Source organism: Paroedura picta, chromosome 1 (genome assembly GCF_049243985.1).
Source record: "Paroedura picta isolate Pp20150507F chromosome 1, Ppicta_v3.0, whole genome shotgun sequence".
Lineage (NCBI taxonomy): Eukaryota > Metazoa > Chordata > Lepidosauria > Squamata > Gekkonidae > Paroedura > Paroedura picta.
In genome coordinates this window covers 112,011,218-112,034,267 of record NC_135369.1, presented here as the reverse complement: position 1 = coordinate 112,034,267, position 23,050 = coordinate 112,011,218, and the positions used below count along the sequence as shown (strand labels likewise).

General features: G+C 45.5%; 2 protein-coding genes across 8 annotated transcripts in view; one reads left to right on the top strand and one right to left on the bottom strand.

The window, feature by feature from the left end:
• The window catches only part of LAMA2 (laminin subunit alpha 2), a 606,483-nt gene that overhangs the window by 232,601 nt on the left and 350,832 nt on the right, over positions 1 to 23,050 (top strand). For all 7 annotated transcript variants that reach the window (XM_077353378.1, XM_077353349.1, XM_077353372.1 and 4 more), the window contains exons 10-11: positions 4,677 to 4,837; positions 20,087 to 20,227. In XM_077353378.1, coding sequence (XP_077209493.1) covers positions 4,677 to 4,837; positions 20,087 to 20,227 — 302 coding nt within the window. The remainder of the gene's footprint in view (positions 1 to 4,676; positions 4,838 to 20,086; positions 20,228 to 23,050) is intronic.
• LOC143845196 (uncharacterized) overlaps positions 9,312 to 23,050 on the bottom strand; it is a 33,370-nt gene continuing 19,631 nt past the window's right edge. Inside the window, exon 2 of the mRNA XM_077353402.1 lies at positions 9,312 to 10,605. Within this exon, the coding sequence (XP_077209517.1) occupies positions 9,818 to 10,605 (788 nt within the window). The 3' untranslated portion in view covers positions 9,312 to 9,817. The remainder of the gene's footprint in view (positions 10,606 to 23,050) is intronic.

Genomic DNA, 23,050 nt, shown 5'->3' with positions numbered 1-23,050 from the left:
ACTGCAGCAATGAAATTAAAAGACACTTCTGGGGAGGAAAGCTATGACAAATCTAGACAGCATTTTAAAAAGGAGAGACATTACCCTGCCAACAAAAGTGCGTCTAGTCAAGGCTATGGTCTTCCCAGTTGCAATGTATAGCTGTGAAAGTTGGACCATAAGGAAGGCCAAGCATCAAAGAATTGAGCTCTGGTGCTGGAGAAGACTCTTGCGAGTCCCTTGGACTGCAAGGCGAACAAACCGGTCAGTTCTCGAGGAGATCAGCCCTGACTGCTCCTTAGAAGGCCAGATCCTGAAGATGAAGCTCAAATACTTTGGCCACCTCATGAGAAGAAAGGACTCCCTGGAGAAGAGCCTAATGCTGGGAGCAATTGAAGGCAAAAGAAGAAGGGGACGACAGAGAATGAGGTGGCTGGATGGAGTCACTAAAGCAGTAGGTGCAAACTTAAATGGACTCCAGGGAATAGTAGAGGATAGGAAGGCCTGGAGGATCATTGTCCATGGGGTCGCGATGGGTCGGACATGACTTCACACCTAACAACAACAACAATATTAATATATTACAGTGGCATCATAAAGCATTGAAACCAAGTTTTTTTTTTTTTAAATTATGGCAATCACAATGGATCTCCCACTACAAAGATCAGTTCCCCCTTAGGGTTGCCCACTCCAGGTTGGGAAATTCCTGGAGATTTGGGGGTGGAGGGCAAGGTTTGGGTAGAGAAGTGACTTTAGTAGGCTATCATGCCACAGAGTTCACCTTGCAAAGCCGCCTTTTCTTTAGGGGAACTGAATTCGGTCATCTGGGTAGCAGTTGTAAATCTAGATGATCTCCAGTCCCCACCTGGAGGTTTGCAACTCTACTTTCCCTGGAGGAACTGGCTGCTTTGGAGGTCTTTGAAGTCTTTGGCATTATATCCTCTGAGGTCCTGTTCCACCTCAAACCCCACCAACCCTCATTCTCTCCTTTTCAACCGTTCACCTTTTATCTGCCTCCCATTTTCTGTTATATTTATTATTTATTAACTGCCCAAAAATGATGTGCTTATCATCATGGGGGACTGGAATGCTAAAGTAGGAAGCCAAAAGATAATCGGGATAACAGGCAAGTTTGGCCTTGGAGTACAAAATGAAGCAGGGCACAGGCTGGTAGAATTTTGTCAAGAGAATACAATGGTCATAGCAAACACTCTTTTCCAACAACCCAAGGGACGACTCTACACATTGACATCACTGTGAGACGGTCAACACAGAAATCAGATTGGCTATGTGCTCTGCAGCCAAAGATGGAGAAGTTCCATACAGTCAGTAAAAACCAGACAAGGAGCTGATTGTGGTTCAGATCATCAACTTCTTGTTGCAAAATTTAGGCTTAAATTGAAGAAAGTAGGGAAAAGCACTAGGCCACTCATGTATGAACTAAATCATATCCCCGACAAATATGATAAATAGATTTAAGGAATTAAATCTGATAGACAGAGTGCCTGAAGAACTATGGACTGAGGTTCGCAACATTGTACAAGAGGTAGCAACTAAAACCATCCCAAAGAAAAAGAAATGCAAGAAATCAAAATGGCTGTCTGAGGAAGCTTTACAAATAGCTAAGGAGAGAAGGGAAGTGAAAGGCAAGGGAGAACAAGAAAGATACACCCAATTGAATGCAGAATTCCAGAGAAAAGCTAGAAGAGATAAGAATGCCTTCTTAAATGAAGAGTGCAAAGAAATAGAAGAAAACAATAGAATGGGGAGGACCAGAGATCTTTTCAAGAAAAATGGAGATATGAAGAGAACTTTTCATGCAAAGATGGGTATGATAAGGGACCAAAATGGTAGGGACCTCACAGAAGCAGAAGAGATTTTAAAAAGGTGGCATAATTATACAGAGGAACTATACAAAAGCAAGCTTAACATTCCTGATAACCACGATGGGGTACTTACTGACCTGGAGCCAGACATCCTGGAATGTGAAGTCAAAACATTCAGGCTAGTAAGAGCTATTTAGAAGTTATTAAGGCATATAGCTTCTACCACAGCACTAACTCAGTTTGATCTCTGTGTTCCTCAGGTTAGTGCAATCATGGATGCCTTCTTATCAGTGTGAGGGCTTTTCAATACAGGGCAGATATCTGTTGATGCAAAGTACCCCCTCCCCCTATATTAATGTCCTGGATCTTCTTGCTGTGAGACTTACCTATTATATCCTTGGGTTCATGGAAGAAATGGCAGGCTACTGAGCAAACTAACAGCTCTTTATTAGTCATCTCAGCAGAGGATATATGTAGCAGGCGATAACTAGACCAAAAAGTTAGTTATCAAGGCTGTTTTACAAGTAAGTATTACTGAATAGTTTTTAAATGCATTAGTAATAGTATATATCCTTTGCATGGTAGAGATATGGATACATGAGAATGACTTCTGGATGTCTTCTCGTGAGTGAAAGTAGTTTCCTCAGGAACAACTCGCACAGTGCAATCATAAGAGCACATTCCTACAAGTAAGCCTTACTGAATAGTCCTCGGTGGGATTCTGTTCAGATCTTTTTAAGATTGCTTTATAAGATACCAACCAAATCAAATAATATGAGGCAAGCATCTAAGAAGTAGGATTGATTTATCCTGCTGTTCTGGGCAATGTGTTTCTTTTCTTTTCCTTAATGAAACTCATTCTAATAAAGAGTGAGAACTCCAGTCTTAGCACCTGTAATTAAAACATACTCACTTGCTTGGTGAACCTTTTTGGGAGGAAATTATTCCAACCCAGTTGTGAGAGTAGAGGAGGTTCTGTGCCTCGAGCTTATTAATGAGGCACTCTGACAGTTTCCATGAAGTCAAGAAAAATGTGTTTCAATCCTCATAGCCTATTCCCCCCCCCCCCCCCCGCTCCCGGAAAGCCAATTTTCTTCCATCTGGGGAAAGGATGGTGCTTATTTGAAGGAAGAACTGGAAAACGCATTTATTTTTCCAGTGGATTTTCTCTATATATTTGCAAATCAGTATGAATGCACATTAGGTATATTGAAGTAGACTTTGTAGGTGCTGGTTGTTTGCTTGAGGGAAAAAAATGTTTACCTGGAGTAAAATGAAAACCTGCTTCTGTGAGGTATCTGTCTACCCAAGCAAGAATAAAATTACTCTAATCCTTGAATAGAATGGAGAAGATAATGAGCGATTCCCTCCAATGTTAAAGCATACAAATGGTGTCTTTCCTGCACTCTGCAGCATAGGCTTATGGGAGGCCATTGTAATGGAAAAGATTTATTCAATGGTCACATTACCATCGTTCTTTCTAAGTGGGCACATTTCCTGCTACAGAATTGTTAGGCAAGCTCATTATCAAGTTTATTGCACTGCATGTTTACAAAAAGATTTATATACATACTCTAACCAGGAATTGACTTTTACAAATCAAAATATATAGTACTTTAGAACTCTCTCATGCACATGCTCCCCATGATGCCTTAACTATGAGTTGAACTTGAAGTATTTAACATGACTATTTAAGTTCCTCAATAAAATCAGAGTCCAGTAGCACCTTTAAGACCAACAAAGATTTATTCAAGGCATGAGTTTTCGAGTGAAAGCACTTGCTCACGCCTTGAATAAAACTTTGTTGGTCTTAAAGGGGCTATTGTGCTACTTCAGACCACCATGGCTACCCATTTGAATCTATTTAAGCTCCTGTTCTTGTTGCTCTCAATATGCCTCACTATTTTTTCCTTAATATATCCACAACTCTCTTTCTGAAAATGCTGCCTATCTGATATTCATTGTTTTCTGTTTTTTCACTCACGCCTTCAGCAATACACAGCCATGGATGTAAACATTCCTCCCTGAAGCACTTTTATAAGTGCATGTTTCACAAGGAAACAGTTTCTTGAAGGTTCAGTATTCATATGTGAAAAGAACCACAAATATTATATTTGAGCTGGCCCAGTTTCTCAAGATCCACCTGTTTACTAAAGCCATGTGGGAATGCTGGATCTCTGTCCTTTCACTCTCTATATCACTGCTGCTACATAAGTGTTTCACCCTTTCCCATCCATCCAATACAGCTCTGTGTGATAACTCTGTTCACATGGATAAATAAATATTAAACTTTAATAGAAATCAGAACAGACTGAGGCTGAGGAATAATATCCTATGCAAGCTGCCTAGTCAGTCCATGAGGGAATTGGCCTGCATCCAGCCCTTCCATAGTGGCCATCACTGCTGAATGGAGAAGGATCTCAACCTTAGCAATACAGCCTGAGTGTGGGCCAAGGCTGCAGAAGCTAGACTCAAGGCAAGGCTGAATGGTTGTCAGTAGACCCTGTGATAAGTACCTCCTGCTTTCCTGGAACATCATATTCAGGCTCAGCATGCACTGCTAACTAGTCTCCTGCTGGCAAGCACTTCAAAGATCTGAATTAGCAGATTTTACAAATGAGTTTCATTAAGAAAAGAAAGGAAAAAGGAAATAAAAAACTTGTAATAAAAGAAGAAGACGAAGAGTTGGTTCTTATGTGCCTCTTTTCTCTACCCGAAGGAGTCTCAAAGCAGGTTACAATTACCACTACACCAAGCTGGCTCTTGGTGGATTTTTTTTTTTTTACATTTTGACCATTTAATTTACATTTCAGTCTTCTTAACAATAGAGAATACTTAGCTAAGCATCATACTTATTTTATCTTTCTGCAGACCTGCTTCCGGGATTCTGCCACTGCAAACCTGGCTATGCAGGACAATGGTGTGACAGATGCTCATTAGGTTTCAAGGGTTACCCTCACTGTTCACCCTGCAACTGTTCTCTGAAAGGCAGTTTAAATGATGACCCCTGCCTCGGGCCCTGCATCTGCAAGGTATGGATTGCAATTCCCCCCCCCACCCCCCAGTCAGGGTAAACTTGTCATCTGTTCTAGATTAGAAGCTTTTTCTTTGTCCATTTTCTCCACACAGTTGTGACCCCTTTCTTGAAATATGCCTTTTTGATTTGGATGTAATAGTAATCATGAGTAGGTATTGGGCATCACACTGTCAAGGTACTATTGTTAATTATGCATATATGGATAAACTTTCTATAGAGGCATATAATACTTGAGAGCATGGATGTGTGCTCAGATATAACTGAGTTGAATATATATTTTACAAGTACCTTACTGATGTTTTTTCAGATATATTTGGGTCTACCAAATATATCTGTAACCCTTTGGGATGCCAAAAAATGCATCCCAAATATCTTGGAAATATTGAGAATTAATGGGAATATCAGGAGCTTCCACAATTCCCCCAGGTGTTTCTATATCTCTCAAAGCTTGATACTGGCTTGCCAGCCTGCTTGAGGTAAGATTCTGTTTTAAGTGTTTTTGTTGCCTTGTAAAAATTCATTATTTGCTAGAGTGGGGTTTGTGTCAGGATTGCATGTTTTGTGGATTCTTGCTTTTTGCATTGAGATTTTTACATTTTACACTGGTTGGAGTTCTCACATTTTACATAGGTTCAGATTCTTGGGCTTTACATTGGTTCAAATTCTCAGGGTTTACATTGTTGTATTTTAATTTGCAATCGCCTTCCTATGGGGCTTACCATAGGAAACAATGAAGAATTGGTTGGGGGCACCTTGTTCAGGGACCCATAGTATTGGATTCCCCGGGTCCAGTTGATTTAAAATTTGAGAGTTATTTAAGGACAGGCACCAGAAGCTCCCCCTCAATTTTTATGTCATTAACTCACAAGCCATTCTCCACCCAGCCCTTTGAAACAATTCCCTGTAGGGAATAATGGAGCTGGAAAATATTGGAAACTCAGGGAAAAACACACACATTGGGAAACCAGAAATACCAGTATTTTTGTTCCAATATATTTGAATCTGAAAGTATCATTTTTATACTGTACATCCCTACCTGAGAACATAAAAACATTTATTTCTAATTTGACATCAGGTTGTGTACCAACAAAGTACTTACAAAATCAATGTTGACAACAGTCAAAGGAAAGATCCTTTAATATTTGGCTCTATCTAAAATATGTCAACATTCTAGTCAGATCTGGTTATCCATTCGTGTCTATAGTGTATAAATACTGAGCTGAAAACTGAAAATGCATAATATGTATACATTCATCCTCCCCCCTTTTTGTCTATTTTTCACACTCTCTTGAGAGGGAGAAAAATTGTTTCCATTGGTGAAGAAGGAACATATCACATTGACAATACTTAGGCCATTGAGCTTGTACCTGTCAACCTAGTCTCATTACTGCTTGAGATAGAATCTGCGAATGCATATCCCATTAAAAAGGGTGCAATACTGATGGACAGTATCTATCTGAATGTGCATCTTCCATCAGTACTCTTTCCCAGTTAATTTAATGTGACTATGAGCAGACTTGGGTCAGAGTGAAAGTGAAAACCTTCCTTCTCTGAGTAATGGCTAGGGGATGGCTTCATTTACCTCATTAACTAAGCCAACTGGCTGCGATCCTGCCCTAGCGATTCTCTTTCCCTTTGGCTTTTTGCAGAGCATTTTGTCCTCCACCCCAAAATGGCAGCTTTCACCAAATCTCAAGAGAAATTCTACAAAGTGGTCACAAATGCTGTATTCACAAGTGGGAGTTGGTGGCTGTGTTCTGCAATAAGCTGGGTTGCAAATCTGATAACCCTGTTTACCATTACCTTTAAAAATCTAATGCAAGTTGTGTCAGCTCTTTTCTTTTTAAATCTTCAGTGAGGCTGAAAGCAGCACAGTTTCATAAATTGCACTGCAATACATGGCCTGATTCCACATGACTTCTTCATGCCAGAGTTGCATGATGTTTCATTTGGTTTTTTAAAATGATTAGTTCCCCCTTCATTCTCTATTCAATCATATTTTTGCTTTTACTTTCCTTTTGTTTTCTTCGGAAAACACATCTAAACACAGTCTTTAACTTCTTGGCTTTCTATTCAGTTGGAATGATATTTTATAGGCTCCTTCCCCTCATCCAAGAAATGTTCTCACCAAGTATCAGGCAGAGAGGTATCTCAGTTTTATAGGAAATTGAAATTCTCACTCATGGATCAACAAGAAGTAGGCATTTTGCCTCTTTAGATATAGGTATCATTGCACAAAGGGCACATAGCACATAAAGAAAAGCAGACAATGTTACACAGCAGTCAAAGGAGCCTACATTTGTGCCTCAAGAAATACAAATAAAATTGCAGACTGGGCACAATGGTGAGCATTTGTTAATTTAAGAAAGCAGGAAGGATAAGGAAGTATTTGTCATACCAAAGAATAGGTAGGCATTCTATACATTCTACATTTTTCAGATGTTATTCATAAACTACAAATGTATGCCTTGATCAGCAGTGCTTTCTTCTGATCACTGCATGTCTAATACAGAAATGTCATAATGTTTCCCATTAAAGAGAGATGCATGATTGAAGTATGTATGTATGTATTTATTAAAATTTTTATACCACCGTTCTATACAGCTCTGGCTGGTTTACATGGAACATCACAGGATAATTACATGGAATATTGTAATAAATATAACAAATATAACAACCATAACGTAACATGTCAACCAGAATAATATTTTAATATCAACAGTAACATTGACAAGACCTTGGGTAGGTTGGATTGTTCGGTCATGGTAGGGGCTGTCTGGGGGGAGGGAACCAGTGGATGTTTTTGGGTTGGTCAGTCTCAAGCAAATGCATGGTGGAGGAGCTCCCTTTTTTAGGCCCTGCGGAATTGGTCAGGGCACTGATCTCTTCAGGGAGCTCGTTCCACCAGGTAAAGGCCTGGTGGACCTTGTTGAGGTCCTACGTGTTTCTTTGGGGCCAGAGATCTGTAGCCAGTTGGAGGTGGTGGAGTATAAGACTCTTTTGGGGGTGTAGGCAGGGAGGTGCCTCAGATACACTGGGTCCAGACCGCATATGGCCTTGAAGGTGATTACCAAAATCTTAAGGTTAATCTGGATTTCAACTTGGAGCCAGGCGAGCTGTTGGAGTACAGGTACAGGTAGAATGTGGGATCTCCATGATGTATTTGTGAGAATCCTGGCCATGGCATTCTGTACCAGTTGCAATTTCCAGATTAAGGATAAGGGTAGGCCTGAAATACATGAACCCTATAACCTCCACCAATGAGTAGGACTCATTCTAGTCATATCACTGGTATAGTTGGAGACCCTGATTTCTGTTGGTTGGCACTCTTCCCATGCCAGCACCACATCCTCTTAGAAATTTTAATGGTGATGCTGTTCTCAACTGTAGAGGGTTGAGAAGCATTGGCGGCTTCTTATTGTCTTCCCTTCTTTTGTTCTTATCTTGAGATGGGTAGGAACTGATCCACTTTACCTGCGTAATTTTGTGTAGACAGTCTCTTTCATGATGCCTGTTAGTTAAATCAGTATGTGTTCCCAGTATGGATCAAAACACATTAAGGTAAAGGTATCCCCTGCGCAAGCACCGAGTCATGTCTGACCCTTGGGGTGATGCCCTCCAGCGTTTTCATGGCAGACTCAATACGGGGTGGTTTGCTAGTGCCTTCCCCAGTCATTGCCGTTTACCCCCCAGCAAGCTGGGTACGCATTTTACCAACCTCAGAAGGATGGAAGGCTGAGTCAACCTTGAGCCGGCTGCTGGGATTGAACTCCCAACCTCATGGGCAAAGCTTTCAGATAACATTTCTGCTGCCTTACCACTCTGCGCCACAAGAGGCTCATTTAAAACACATTACATGAAGATAATAGCTCTCCACAGTTGTTATGTTAGCATTTTGTTCACATGAAATGAGAACCCAGTGGCCACCTGTTTCAATGGCATGGCATGCACTATTAGTGTATTGTATAAATAGGGTAATAGTGTTCATGCTGTAGAAATTCAAAACTGGTGGACATGAACAGAATGTTAACATAGCATTGACTTGCAGGTCTACTGTCTTGGTCAGAAAGACGCGGACACCGGTATGGCATTACAACAGGCCACAGCTTTATTAAACACAACATAACCCATGGTGTTGGCAGGCCAAGGAGAGGACTCCCCCCTTTTGTGGTCACTGACCACACACCCCCTACCCATCAACTCCAGCTGTCTGCATTTCCTCATGCAGCCCTGAGCCTGGCCGATGGGCGATTCTCTGAGGGAGATGATCCCCTCAGGGTGCCGAAGGAGGCGTAAACCTTCTTCGGCCCACCCTGAGCCATCTGGCCCTGCGAGCCGTGCTAGCCTTCCCCAGCCGGGTCAGGCTTAACTCACAGTTTTTAGCCACCTCAATGAAGGTCCCTCTCCGGTACAGGTGCCCCTGACCTGATTCCGACTCAAATTGGGTCCTCTCCTTGTGCCTCCCCGCCAGCTGTGACAGAAATTAAACAAACCAGAAATTAGCTTTGTTAACCCATAAAATGAAAAAGAGGGAGGGGGGGTGGGATACGCTGACTCGGCTCCGGGCGAAAAGGGGCGGGCAGCGCGCACGAGGCCGCTTAAATAGCCCCGCGCTTGAGCCCCACCCCAGTCCGGCACACGTGCGTGCGTGCGCACGCCACCTCCGCCGCTGCCGCTCTTTTTCTTCCCCACCCGACCGCCGCGTCAACAGCGGCTTGGGTGATATTCTCAGCCGCCTTTTGACTTGCAGGTCTACTGTCTTGGTCAGAAAGACGCGGACACCGGTATGGCATTACAACAGGCCACAGCTTTATTAAACACAACATAACCCATGGTGTTGGCAGGCCAAGGAGAGGACTCCCCCCTTTTGTGGTCACTGACCACACACCCCCTACCCATCAACTCCAGCTGTCTGCATTTCCTCATGCAGCCCTGAGCCTGGCCGATGGGCGATTCTCTGAGGGAGATGATCCCCTCAGGGTGCCGAAGGAGGCGTAAACCTTCTTCGGCCCACCCTGAGCCATCTGGCCCTGCGAGCCGTGCTAGCCTTCCCCAGCCGGGTCAGGCTTAACTCACAGTTTTTAGCCACCTCAATGAAGGTCCCTCTCCGGTACAGGTGCCCCTGACCTGATTCCGACTCAAATTGGGTCCTCTCCTTGTGCCTCCCCGCCACTAGAGCAGGGCCAACACCTTCTAACCATGCCGCAAGTGTGGCCCTCACGTCGTGGAGCCAAACTTCCATTCCCCAGTCCGATAAATGCACACCATCCGGCCTGTAAAAAGTCTCGTCCTCCTTGACGATGCCGAAGTGGTGTATTACCCTGGCCCCACTGACCGCAGCCCATTTCCCTATCGCCCTGTTGATCTTCCTGGCGGATCGGTTAACTTTGCCCACAGAGCTCGCCCCACGCCAGGCACGTCTCTGGACAATGTCCGACCAAATCAGATGCGTGTTCGGCAGCAACTGCTGCAGCGCCGCCAGGTCCGTTTTTATGAGGAACTTCAGGTCCACTCTTGTCATCTTGGTCAGGTCGTTGCCTCCCAAGTGTAGCACCAGCACTGCAGGGGGTCCAGTCAGGGACAACCGCCGACGCACCGTCTCCAGAAGGGCCGTCCATAGCATGCCCCGGCGCCCGATCCAGTCAATGTGCACTCCATCTCCCAGGCCGAGATTCTCTCCCCAGCCTGCCCGACCGGCATATCTTCCGGCCCAGAAAACGTAGCTGTGCCCCAAGATCCAAACGGCCACAGCCCGCCCGGGTCCTGCAACATATTAAAAATCAAAGCGAACATAAGTCTTGTAGGCCTTGGACCGCCAGCGGCCCAGGGCCATGATCTGCCCTTGAGACGCCCCCTGCAGGTGGGCCTGAGTAGCTGCCCCGATCCTGAAAGAGTGTACCCCGTACCATTCCTCCCGAACCCCCATTCGCCGCAGACACTGCCGTAGCACCGCAATAAATTGGTATCTAGATAGGCACCTGCCATCAGCATGAATCAGCAATTGCCCTTGTGTTTTTGGGCGAAGTGCTAAGTAAGCCCTCATGCTGGTAACCGGGCAGGGTTCAACCTTCTGCGGTGATAGGTGCAGGCATGTCCCCATGCCCCTCTGATCCGTCTTGGACCTTCTCAACCTGACCTTATAACCTGTGCCAACTGGCACCACCTCGTGTCGACCCAGGGAATAACACCTTCCCGCCCGCCTGGAAGGAGCCAGAAACTCGCTGCTTCGCAATGCTCCAAAGAATGCCAGCGTAAATGCAGCGGAAAACAGCTGTAACTCATAAGAGCTGGAGCAAACCCGTGGCAATTGAGCCATCAAGCCCTTCAGCGTTGTCAGGGTTATGGGGCGCCGTTTGTCCCTTCTGGGCGGTTCCGCCCGCCGCCATCCCTCGACGGCCCTGCGGGCCAGGAATGACGTGCCAGGGTCCCAAGACCCGAACACTCTGCTAAAAAACGCTAGGCCAGCCATGTGGACCCGCATCGTCCCCGGGGCGATGCCCCTGTTTTGAAGCCAGGCCAAGTAGCGAAGCAATGTTTGCTCCCTCATGGGCCAGGCCCCCTCCAGCCCTTCTCTCTGAGCAAAGGTCAGGAAGCTCTTTGCCGCTCCGTTGTAAGCCCTGCATGTAGACGGTGCCAGGGACCCCAAAATCCCTCTCAAGATTATTCCTCTCCAAGCGTCCACAGCTCTTCCGGGAACTCTTCCGGATCCTGGTTGGCCCCCGGCGCAAGTTGGCGAAATTTTTCGATCTGCAGGCGAGAAAGGGAGTCCGCTAATGCGTTATTCACACCCGCCACATGCTTTGCTCTGAATGAAATGTTGCCCGTCAGACACAACAGGACCAACCGTCTTACGAGCCGCATGACCCTCGCCGACTTGGAAGATTGCCTGTTAACCACCTGGACAACTGCAAGGTTATCACACCAAAACAGGACCTTGTGATTAGAAAAAACCCCCTTCCAAATATGAGCGGCCACCAGGATTGGGAAGAGCTCCAGGAACGTAAGGTCCCTGCGCACTGCCTCCCCCCATTGTTCTGGCCATGGTTTGCAGCACCATCTAGAGTTGTAATAAACCCCAAATCCCAAGCTGCCCGCTGCATCGGAGTGAACTTGCATCAAGTCGCCCAGCTGCAAAGGATTCTGCCATATCGCTACCCCATTAAAGCCTTGGAGGAAAACCTGCCAAACCCGCAGGTCGTCCTTAATCCCCTGAATCAGCCGTATGTGGTGATGCGGTGCCTTTATACCCGCCGTGGCCCTTGCCAAGCGGGCACAAAAGGCCCGACCTGGCCCCACAACTCGACAAGCGAAGTTGAGGTGCCCCAATAATGCCTGTAACTCCCTCAAGGTACATTTTGATCTTTTCAGCATGCCCTGGATCATTCCTTCTATAGTGTCCAGCTTCTCCCGGGGGAGCCTGGACGTGCCCTGTATCGTGTCCAGTTCCACCCCCAAAAATGTTAACCGGGTTGTTGGACCTTCCGTTTTTTCGTGCGCCAATGGCACCCCCAGTTCCGCAGCCATCTGCTGAAATACCTGCAGGCGTGCTGCGCACTTGCCGGACCCCGCTGGCCCCGCCACCAAATAATCATCCAAATAATGAATGAGTTCCTTAAATTGCCCCTTCTCCCTGGCCCCCCATTCCAAAAAGGTGCTGAATCTCTCAAAGGCGGCACATGCCACCGAACAGCCCATGGGCATGGCCTTGTCGAAATACCAATTCCCCCCGAACTTGAAACCCAGCAGGCAAAAATCCTTCGGATGTACCGGCAGGAGGCGAAATGCTGACTGAATGTCGCATTTTGCCATCAGGGCCCCTTTTCCACAGCTGCGCACCATCGCCACCGCCTGGTCAAATGATGCGTAGCGGACCGAGCAAAGCTCAGCCGGGATGCCATCGTTAACCGAAGTCCCTGCTGGGTAGGACAGGTGATGTATCAACCTGAACTGACCCGGGGTCTTCTTAGGCACCACCCCTAGCGGGGAAACCCTCAAGTTGCTGATCGGAGGCGTTTTGAAGGGGCCCGCCATCCTCCCTGCCCTGCACTCCTTGTCAATCTTACTTGCCAAAATGTGCGGGAGCTCTCTAGCGGAACGCAAGTTACCGCTGCATGTGGCCACCCTCTCGCCCTCAAATGGGATACGAAATCCTTGTTCGAAACCGGACAGCAAGTAGTCCGCCGCCGCCCTGTCCGGATACCTCTCTAACCAGGGGCGGAGGGCACTTACCTGCACAGGGGTCGGAGCCAAGCCCTCGGTGCTACCGGGTTGGCCCTCAGGCAACTTATGCGTTGGCGGAAGCTCCTCCCGTGCCCGGTCCCCCATCCTTCCGAGCGGGGGGCCGGGCCGCCCGAAAGGGCTGCTGACTCCCTGCGGCCTTACTGCAAGACTGGCCAGTATGGCCCCCCCCACAGTGTTCACAAACGTGATTGTACCTGCACTGGGGCCGTTTACAAGACTTTCGATTATAATCCCAGCACGGCAGGCCTGTCCCCTTTCGCATCGGCAGGAACCGGCGTTCGCGCTCCCTTGCCGGGCGAACGCTGGGTCCCACCTTCACCAGCCATGCGTCGCTATTCCGCAAATCCCACCTCGCCAGGGAATTATATGATGCCCTCTCCCTAAAAAGGTGATCATATTCGAGAGCTGCTTCCTCGCCTGCCACTTCCCTGGCTTCCAGCACGTGAGACAAATGTCTCGCTAAGTGCCACCCCCTCTCTGGGTAAGCCGCGGCTAGCAGCGCCAGGTATTCCACGTAACCCCGAAGCCAATTGGCGAAATTGCGCTCACACCTGGGGAGGTCCCTACTGCGCTTTTCTTTGCGCTTGCCCGTATCCCCCCCTTTATGCCCTGTCCTAACCATGGCATATATATCCACAAAGTACCCGTCCAGGGCCCTGTCACGCAGCCTGCGCGGCAGATGGATCCCCGGCGGGGCCTCCGTGTCGATATAATGGCCTGGGGGCTCGGTTGCACCCCCAGCCGCTCTTTTCCGCTCAATTTGGCGCTTGGCCTCCGCCCGCCGCTTTTGCAGCCATGCGGGCAGCCCAGGAACGAAAGCCCCCTCGAGCCAGTAACGGCCCTCCCTGTGTGCGCTGTCAGCCTCCTCGCTGGAGGTTGACTCACCAGAGGGAGAAGAAGAACGCGCCCTGCAGCGTTTTCTGCGTCCCGCCTTCCTCCTCCGCTTTCGCCTCGCTGGGCCCCCTGACCTGTCCGTGTCCACGGCGGCAGAGCTCTCGCCCCAGGAGCTGTCTTCCATTGTACTCGTCACACTGTCCTCCCTCAAGGGAGCACTCGGCCCGGAAAATTGCGCCACCGCCCTGGCGTACCCTCTCCAGTACGCTGACGTGCTGCTGTCGGGCGTGCTGGGGCCTTCGCTTGGACTCAGTTCCCTGAGGCCGACCCTGGAGGCCGGAGACCTGCGTCCCCTTGTAAGGGGTCTAAGATCTTGCGGGCTTCCCAGCGCCGCGCCCGACGGCCCGCCCACACTCGGCTGCCTCCCGCCGGTCGCGGCTGCCTCCACCCCCAAGTCCATCCGAGCCGCCGCTCGCGTCCTAGGCCTGCCCCTGGACTCCCCTGATGAACCCTCTCGGGGCCTCCCGCCCCTCTCCCGCGCCCTGCTGGTGGACGGGGCTCGAGCCCTTGCTGTGCGAGCTGCGCTGCGCCGCCCTCCACCCCGTGGCGCGGGCGTCGCGGCCGACTCTTGCCGCTCCGCCTCGCCTTCCCAGCCTTGCCGCCGCCCACGTGCCCGACTGGGGCGGTCTGCTGCCGTGCGGGCCGAAGCCGGCAAAGCCGAGGCCCATGCGGCCCTCGCCCTTGCTGCGCTCGCCCGCCTGCCCCCAACCCTCTGGGCTGACACCCTGCTCCCAGGGGAACCTCCGTCTCCTTCGCCTTCCCGCCCGCCAGATGAGGTAGGCCCGCTCCGAGACCCAGCTGTCGAAGCCCGGTTGCCCCGGCGTTTGTGCGCCATCGTTGCAACCGGACCCGAGCAGCTCCCAATATTAAAGTAGGGGGGGGGGGATGAGCCGCGCACGAGGCCCAACCGCCTGACGAACCCGTCCTCGACGCAGCCAAGTCACGCTGACTCGGCTCCGGGCGAAAAGGGGCGGGCAGCGCGCACGAGGCCGCTTAAATAGCCCCGCGCTTGAGCCCCACCCCAGTCCGGCACACGTGCGTGCGTGCGCACGCCACCTCCGCCGCTGCCGCTCTTTTTCTTCCCCACCCGACCGCCGCGTCAACAGCGGCTTGGGTGATATTCTCAGCCGCCTTTTGTCGGTTCAGTGGCAAATGATGACACTTACTTCCAAAGGAGATACTTGGAACAATCCACATTTCCACAATCCACATTTCATGTTAACTTTGTATTAAATCAAGGCCTCTTACTGTTATATTTGAAGAATCCATTTCTTCATATATTTACAGATATTTACAGATCTTTCCTGATGATTCTCAGTTACAGGTGAAACCTTTTTCTGTGCACATGTGACTTTCAATTAGATCTTGCTGCATAGACTTAGATAGCAGATCGACACAGAAATCTGCTAAAGGTATTAACCTTGTTACTATTTGACACAGGCATAATTCTGAAACACTCTTTCTGTTTCTGAAAAAAAAATAACTTCCTATCAAAAATTTAATGTCCAAACTAGCAAATCTAGAAGTTCAGATAGTGAGCAATTTCTAATTATATTCTTCAAATGATGAAGATTAAAGGTAGTGTTCCCAGTGTGCAACATCCAGATGCATCTGAGTTGGATCAGCAATCCAAGTTCAAATTATTTTTATTCAAGTGCAAAGAGAGAGAGGGAATAATTTCTAATCAAAACTGATGTATAGGCCAGCTGCAAAGCAGAAATTGTTTTGAGTGATCCCATATGCTTGGTCATTATTAGGTTTGAAGTACAGGTTTATAGAGAGAAGTTCTGATATGTTCTCACTACATTAGCATTTCCCTATCTCTCTTATGTTTCATTGGTTCTTGCTTGTGATGTTCCATTCATTTCCCGATAATATTTACAGCAAAACCAAATTATATCCTGGAAGCTAAACATAAAGTAGAAGGGCCATCATTTGGATCTGATGCAGGGCGTTTATCCCAGTGCAAAGTATACCAACTCAATGGGGCAGCATCAGTCTTGGACAGATGGTATAGAGAAAAGTCTTAAACACCCCCACCCCATACTCTGGTCCTAATTTGAATACCATATCTCATCCATTTAACATGATGCTTTACATTCTGAAAGAATTTCAAGCATCTTAGGTTTTCCCCACTGTATTCTTTTGCAAGGTAGGGTGGGGGCAATACTGGTGCACAAAAGACACATGAACACAAGATTCAATTTCTTAGCAAAATTAAGGGCCATAGATTTTATTGTTATGCAAAATGAGCATTAGCACACCAAAGGTGGGGGCAGATACATGGCCAACAGGGCCACAGTTTCATGGGGATAGAAAACCATAGCAGCAGGCCTGCCCATGGGGTCCAAGTGACATGACTGTCAAATTCCCCTTAACCATGAGACCTGCTGATCCCCTCGGAAGGTGAAGCCAAGGAAAAGTCAATGGGCATCAGCCTTTATTGCAGTCCTGCCAAGCCACCTTGCCATATTTATTTATATTTTATTTATTTATATTTATATTCCACCATTCTCAAATTTCTTGTGGTGGTTTTCAAAGATCCATGAATACAATAAAATCCCGTAAAAAAGTCATCTGTCCCTCTTAATAAAACAGTAAGGGGTGTTGGGGTGGGCTGAGTCCAGGATCAAAACTCCCAGATTGGTTCCTTGGCCCCGGACTGACAAGCAGAGGGGCCAATCAGAAGGCGCGAAGCGCCTTCCGATTGGACCCTCACCAGGACAGACCAGAGTTCCATCCAGTCAGCCCAGCCAGGGGCAATCTGGAGACATTGCTGCCAGTCTGTCCCTGACCACTGTAGGGAGAGGAGGTCAGTAGGGCTGCCAAGGGGGATGAGAACAGAGGCTTGGACAGGCTGCGCCAGCCCTTTTCACCCCAAGGCTGTCCTTTTTTTAAAAATATATTTTTTATTATTTTTACTATAATTAATAAATAACAATCAACGGAATCGCCCCACCAAAAACAAAATTCACCACAGCACAACTCAGTAGCTTCATAAACCTTTTGAATCCTGTAAACAATGTCCATATCATCTATTACATTTCAACAGTTCATCATAGTTCCAAGTCACACATTACAACACTAGTTCACATACCTTATAGTCTGAAAATATCCTTAAGTAATTTGCCAAATCAAGCCAAATTATATTGAAATCCTCAATCTTTTTCTCCCCTTGAATTACTTTAATGTTATTTGTTAACTTTTCCAACATCATAAACTGCCTAATTTTCTTTCGCCAATTATCTAATGAGATATTATCTGCGTTTTTCCAGTTAGTAGCAATTAACATCCTGGCAGCTACAATCAGAAAGATCCCCAATATTTTCTGCTTACATTGAGCATTTTCATCGAGAAATAAATTGAGGAGAACCAACTGGACTGAAGGTTCCAATTTAACTTTTATAATTTTACTAATTTCCCAAAAAAAATTTCTCCCAGAATTTCATTATTGCTGGACATTCCCACCACATATGAATAAAAGTTCCCTCCTTTCCACAGCCTTTCCAACATTTTTATCCCCAACCAAACCATCCAGCTGTGACCAGTAACAAACAATGCTCATTCATAAACAATGAAGCATATAATGAAACAAACAAGCAAACAAGAAGAGAGGGTGGGAACAGGAACTTCCTAAGGGAGTCTCCTCCCCTTCCACAGGGCCTTCTGGATATCAGGCTGGTGGCACCATGGGAAGAGGGTTTAAATCTAGGCCAGTTGTGAAGATACTGAGGTGCTGGAAGCAGCAATGGAGCCAAGAAGTAGTCACCAGCGGCAAAGGAGGCCAGGAAGCAGTCACCAGCAGCAATGGAGGCCAGAACCCTTACAGGCAGTCCTTTTATGCTTGCCACATAGCAGCAAAGTGTGGGCCACATGGCCTCATCTTGCCCTGGTTCTGCCAAGAGGGATGAGACATGCCTTTTCTTCTGTTTGTTGGTTCCCTCCCACTTTAGCAACGTCAGCCATATGCAAAGGGGCAGCTACCATATTTCTTTACATATGCTCAAGTTTTAGGCCATACACAGTAGGAAATTAGATGACCTATGATTGGTTTATGTATACAATTTGATGACTTTCCCACCCACAACCAGACAGTTCTGTGTATTGTATGAGTCATATCGTGTTTTCAGTAATCAGAGAAGGCTTTGTGGTTGGCAAGAGCTTTGAACAAGTTTATGAGTTATTTTGAGCATGAATATTCTCAAAGGCCTCAGTGGGAAAGGCATAATAAGCTTGTTCCATTTCCCTCTTCTTCTCACAGCTGTGAATCTTGAACAGTTCTGAACAGTTCTTTCTTTATGGTGTCCACTGACTCAACATTTCTTTCTTTATGGTGCCCAGGGAGAAGAATTATTAAAAAATGGCACCATATTGGCAGCTTGACATCACTTCCAGCAATTGCCCAGAAGTGATATCATGTCACTAATGTGATTATGAGGCAGTACTCTAGGAATTGGGTGAAAATCATTCCAAAACCATTGTCTCAGTGTCATGCCCCTAGCAGGGCTGCATTTCCTTCCTATGGCTCCCACCATCCTCGATGGCTGTGAACCCTACCAGAAGTCCTTCCCAAGGTTCTTTCTTAATATAGCTATTCTACCTTTTATCCTTTCTCATGCTTCCAATGCCATACAGTTCATGCAAGCTCAGTATAGGTTTGCAAACCACTTATGGATAAAAATAGAACTGTAAAATTAAGTGGTCATATGCACAACAGAACTTACTTTTGTAATATGCAGTGAAGAATTTGTTCTTTAGCTTTAATCTGTGTAAGAAGCCAAGAACTGGATAGAATAAAAATAATAGTAGACAGTAATTAGCTCATTCCACAAGCTAAATTTGGACTAAAAAATTGGGTTTCAATTTTGGTTCTGTTATAAATTAAAATTCCAGGTATCTTTTAGGATATGGAGTTATAAATGAATCATACTAGTGACCACATGCCAACTGATCAATTTTTAGTAAAGTTTTATGTCATTAACAGCGCAGACCTATGTAGAGTTTCTCCAGTTCAATCCCATTGAAACCAATTGGATTGTACTGTTAGATTTATTGATTGAGCTCACTGCAGTAGAGGTACTCAGAATATAGAAGAAGAAGAAGAGTTGGTTCTTATATGCCACTTTTCTCTACCTGAAAGAATCTCAAAGTGGCTCACAATCACCTTCCCTTTCCTCTCCCCACAACAGACACCTGTTAGGTAGGTGAGGCTGAGAGAGCCCTGATATTACTGCTCCATTAGAACAACTTTATCGGTACTGTGGTGAGCTCAAGGTCACACAGCTGGCCGCGTGTCAGGGAGCGGGGAATCAAACCCAGCTCACCAGATTTAAAGTCTGCATTCCTAACCACTACACCATGATGAACATGAAGGGAATAGATTTTGCTTAATAGCATATTTGTCATACTAATAAATCCAATTCTTCAGACAATTACTGGTTATTGTACATGTGTATAACGAAACATATGGTAGATTCAAATGATTAGCCATGTTGGTCTGAAGTAGCACAATAAAATCAGAGTCCAGTAGCACCTTTAAGACCAACAAAGATTTATTCAAGGTATGAGTATGGTAGTTGGACTATACCATAATGCTGCTATGGGTTTTTTTGTGCTTTGTTATTGTTATTACATAAATTGTTGTTTAAAGGGGGGAAAGTACGCAATGTATGAAGACATGGTCAGCCATGTAACTTCTTTAATTGTATTCAGGCTTGAAATATTTATGTGAGATGCAGGAACCTCTAGTAATATTAAATCTACACATCATAGAGAACTGAGGCTGACTATAGGAAAAAAGCCGGACAATAATACTTTTCCAATAATTACATCAGTATTGTGCTCCTTTTGGTGTGGGTACCTGTCCTTCTTCTGGGTTACTGAATGTCTCTGTGTGGATGTCATGCTGGAGAAAGAGCATAGCCCAGCACAATATCTTTGAAAAATGGGATGACTGTGGTGGGCAGGTATGTACCATAGAATAGTTGGAGCCACATTTGAGAGGAAAATGTTTATTTACAGTCTTCCTTTTTTGTGTTATATCAGTGGTCAAAAAGAACATGTTGTAAGATTATTTTAAAACTTTCTAATGTTTTAATCTGATTTCCAGGATCATGTTGAAGGAGAGAACTGTGATCGTTGTAAACCAGGATTCTTTAACCTGCAGCAAGACAACCCCAAGGGCTGTGAAGAATGTTTCTGCTCAGGAGTAACAAGAGACTGTGTGGGTTCCCACTGGACTTACAACACTGTAAGAAAAAGCAGAGTACACATGTTTACATACTATTGGTGTAGTATTTTCTAATTTATATCACATAGCTTGGTACTTTCACAATTCTTTTTTTCAATAATAAAATAATTTGATTCTTCATAGTAAAAGCCCAATTATCATTGGGGAGATATTGCTGCTTAGGAGGAAAATGCTTAGAAGATAAATGCTAGCCAATAACTTAAAAGAAATTATTGTTTGAGGATTGGTTAAGATAATATCAGAGACACGGAAATGGTAAATTGCTTAATATGACTCTTTAAGTTATCAATCGTGTTATATGGATAGAATTATTTTAGGTTTATTCTTTGAAATGGGTAGCACAGAAATTGTCTTATGCAAATTAATGATGTGTCGCATATATCCATAAATTCATATGTGAAATGAGTAATATCTTAACAAGAAAACAATAGTATCTTCTTAATATCTCATGGACATATTCAGTGACATGCATTAATTGGATCGTAAAGGTTAGTAGCCTCTTGAGGAATTTAAGAATTATAGCCTGAGAGTATATTATGTTGTCCCCCCCCCCCCCAGAATAGGGTAGGGAACTGGTATAACAGGTATAACTCTATGTTTCTCCGTTTGATCAGTTTTCAATGTATAATAGCAGATCAACAGTGTGCATTATAATTGGGATAAACTCAAAGCAAATAATGAGTAACATTTTCACAGTAAAGGCTAGGAAACATGGACAAAAATTGAGGAAGTTAGAAGACTGAGGATTAGGCTCTGATCCCTGCTAGTTTGCCATTGGGGCAGATTCATGCTTCCTGATGGAATCAGCCCAGATCAAGGTTGGTCCCAGGGCTGGCTTGACTCAGGCCCTCCATTGCCCCCACTTTTAAGGGAAGGTGGAAATCCTTGTTCCCTTAAAATGGGCCAACTGAGGGCCTGAGTTGGACAAGCCCTGAGACTGCTCTGGACTGGATAAATCCGTGTTTCCTTTTTTGTCGTGGGACACAACGAAGTGTATGCCAGGCCTTGGCCATGCATAAGTGCAAAACTCAAGCTGTCTCAGTGAGCTTTCCCCACCTTTGTAATCACCCCTGATCATCACTTCCACTGGCTCCTGCCTCACTTGCTAGGCTGCCTGCTCAGGCCCTCCCACTTCTGCTGCTGCTGCTGCTGACAGAGCCTGGCTTCTTCCTGCCTTTTCTTGCAGAAACTCCTTCTAAAAATGAAAAAAAAATGTTTCGCTGGGGAGCCATGGGAAGCATTTTATTCATTTTCTTAGAAGGAGGCTTTCTAAGAAAATAAAAAGAATGCTTCCTGCTGCTCCATGGTACATCAGAGTGGTGTGGAGCATTTAACATTTTTTAAAAGGAGTTATTGTGTAGTGATGCAAATTGGTTTTTTTTTTTTTAATTTTAAAAAGATATTCCGGACTTGGAGGGGGGGTGCTCAAATGCCACAGAATGATGCTGGAAGATGATTGGGGAGTTTTCACCATGTAAAACAAATGGTGAGAAGTTTTGACTTCCTATCACTTGGCTATCCTGTTTGTACACAGCTCCTGAGGGCAAACGGGAGAGCAGGGCAAGGGCTCCCTGTGTGGTTGCGGGAAGAAACAGGGTAACTAGCTCTGGACCAAAAACCTGGTGCCAGTGCAGCATAACATCTCCCATGGGGTAGAAATCTCAGAGTTTTGGCATAGTTCCACTAAAAATAATGGGAAAGCTTAAAAGTATGGGAAATATTCTGTTCTAGAAGTTGTGCTGACTCTTAAAAATCTCAGTATTGTTTTATGCATTTATTTATTTTTATTTTATTTATAATTCGATTTATATACTGCCGTTCTCCAAAAGGTCTCACGGCGGTTCACAATAAAATAATTTGTTAATTCTATGGAGCAAATACAAACTAGTTTAACATATCTAAGCATTTGGTCAGATATATGTCTATGTGGGGATATTAGAACCATGCAGTGCTGCTTAAAGGCTCATTGCTTGGCTTTTTAAACTCGATCACATGCTAGTCCTATTTTACCAGCTTTCTACAGGTCTCTGGGTTTAAGTGCCTGGTCAGAGGCTACTGCTGACAACCTGTTATGGTATAATGTACCATGTTGTGAACTTAAAGCATACCTTACTGTAAGGATAATATGTAGTACAGTGAGGATTCTATTCATTTGACAAAACTATATCAAATCCTGATAACTGTATCTTTATGTGAATAAAATAAAAATGCCTATTAGGCTCATTTTATGGACTTTATAACCAGGATGCTCTTTCAGCTCACAGCTGAGCCACTTCACAGCTATGGTAGCATCCAGTCTCTGCAACACAATCAAAAACCTTGAGTATGTCTATATTGTTAGAATTTGAAGACGAAGAGTTGGTTCTTATATGCCACTTTTCTCTGACCAAAGGAGTCTCAAAGTGGCTTACATTCGTCTTCCCTTTCCTCTCCCTACAACAGACACCCTGTGAGGGAGGTGAGGCTGAGAGCACCCTGATATTACTGCTCGGTCAGAACAGCTTTATCAGTGCTGTGGCAAGCCCAGGGTCACCCAGCTGGTTGCATGTGGGGGAGTGCAGATTCAAACCTGGCTTGCCAGATTAGAAATCTACACTTCTGACCACTATGCCAAGAATTTAATACATTTAGAGATTTTCCAGGGCAGGGGTTCTCCATCAAACAAGTCTTTAAAAAACATAGCACAGCTGAAGTGAAGTTTGATTTTTTAAACCAAGTTTTTGAGCAAGAAAACTGAAAAGGGACTGTTAAACAGATGGACCTGCATCTGATAGTCTCCTGAACTCTCTTTATTCTTTTGTGCAGAAGAAGACTGCTGAGTCC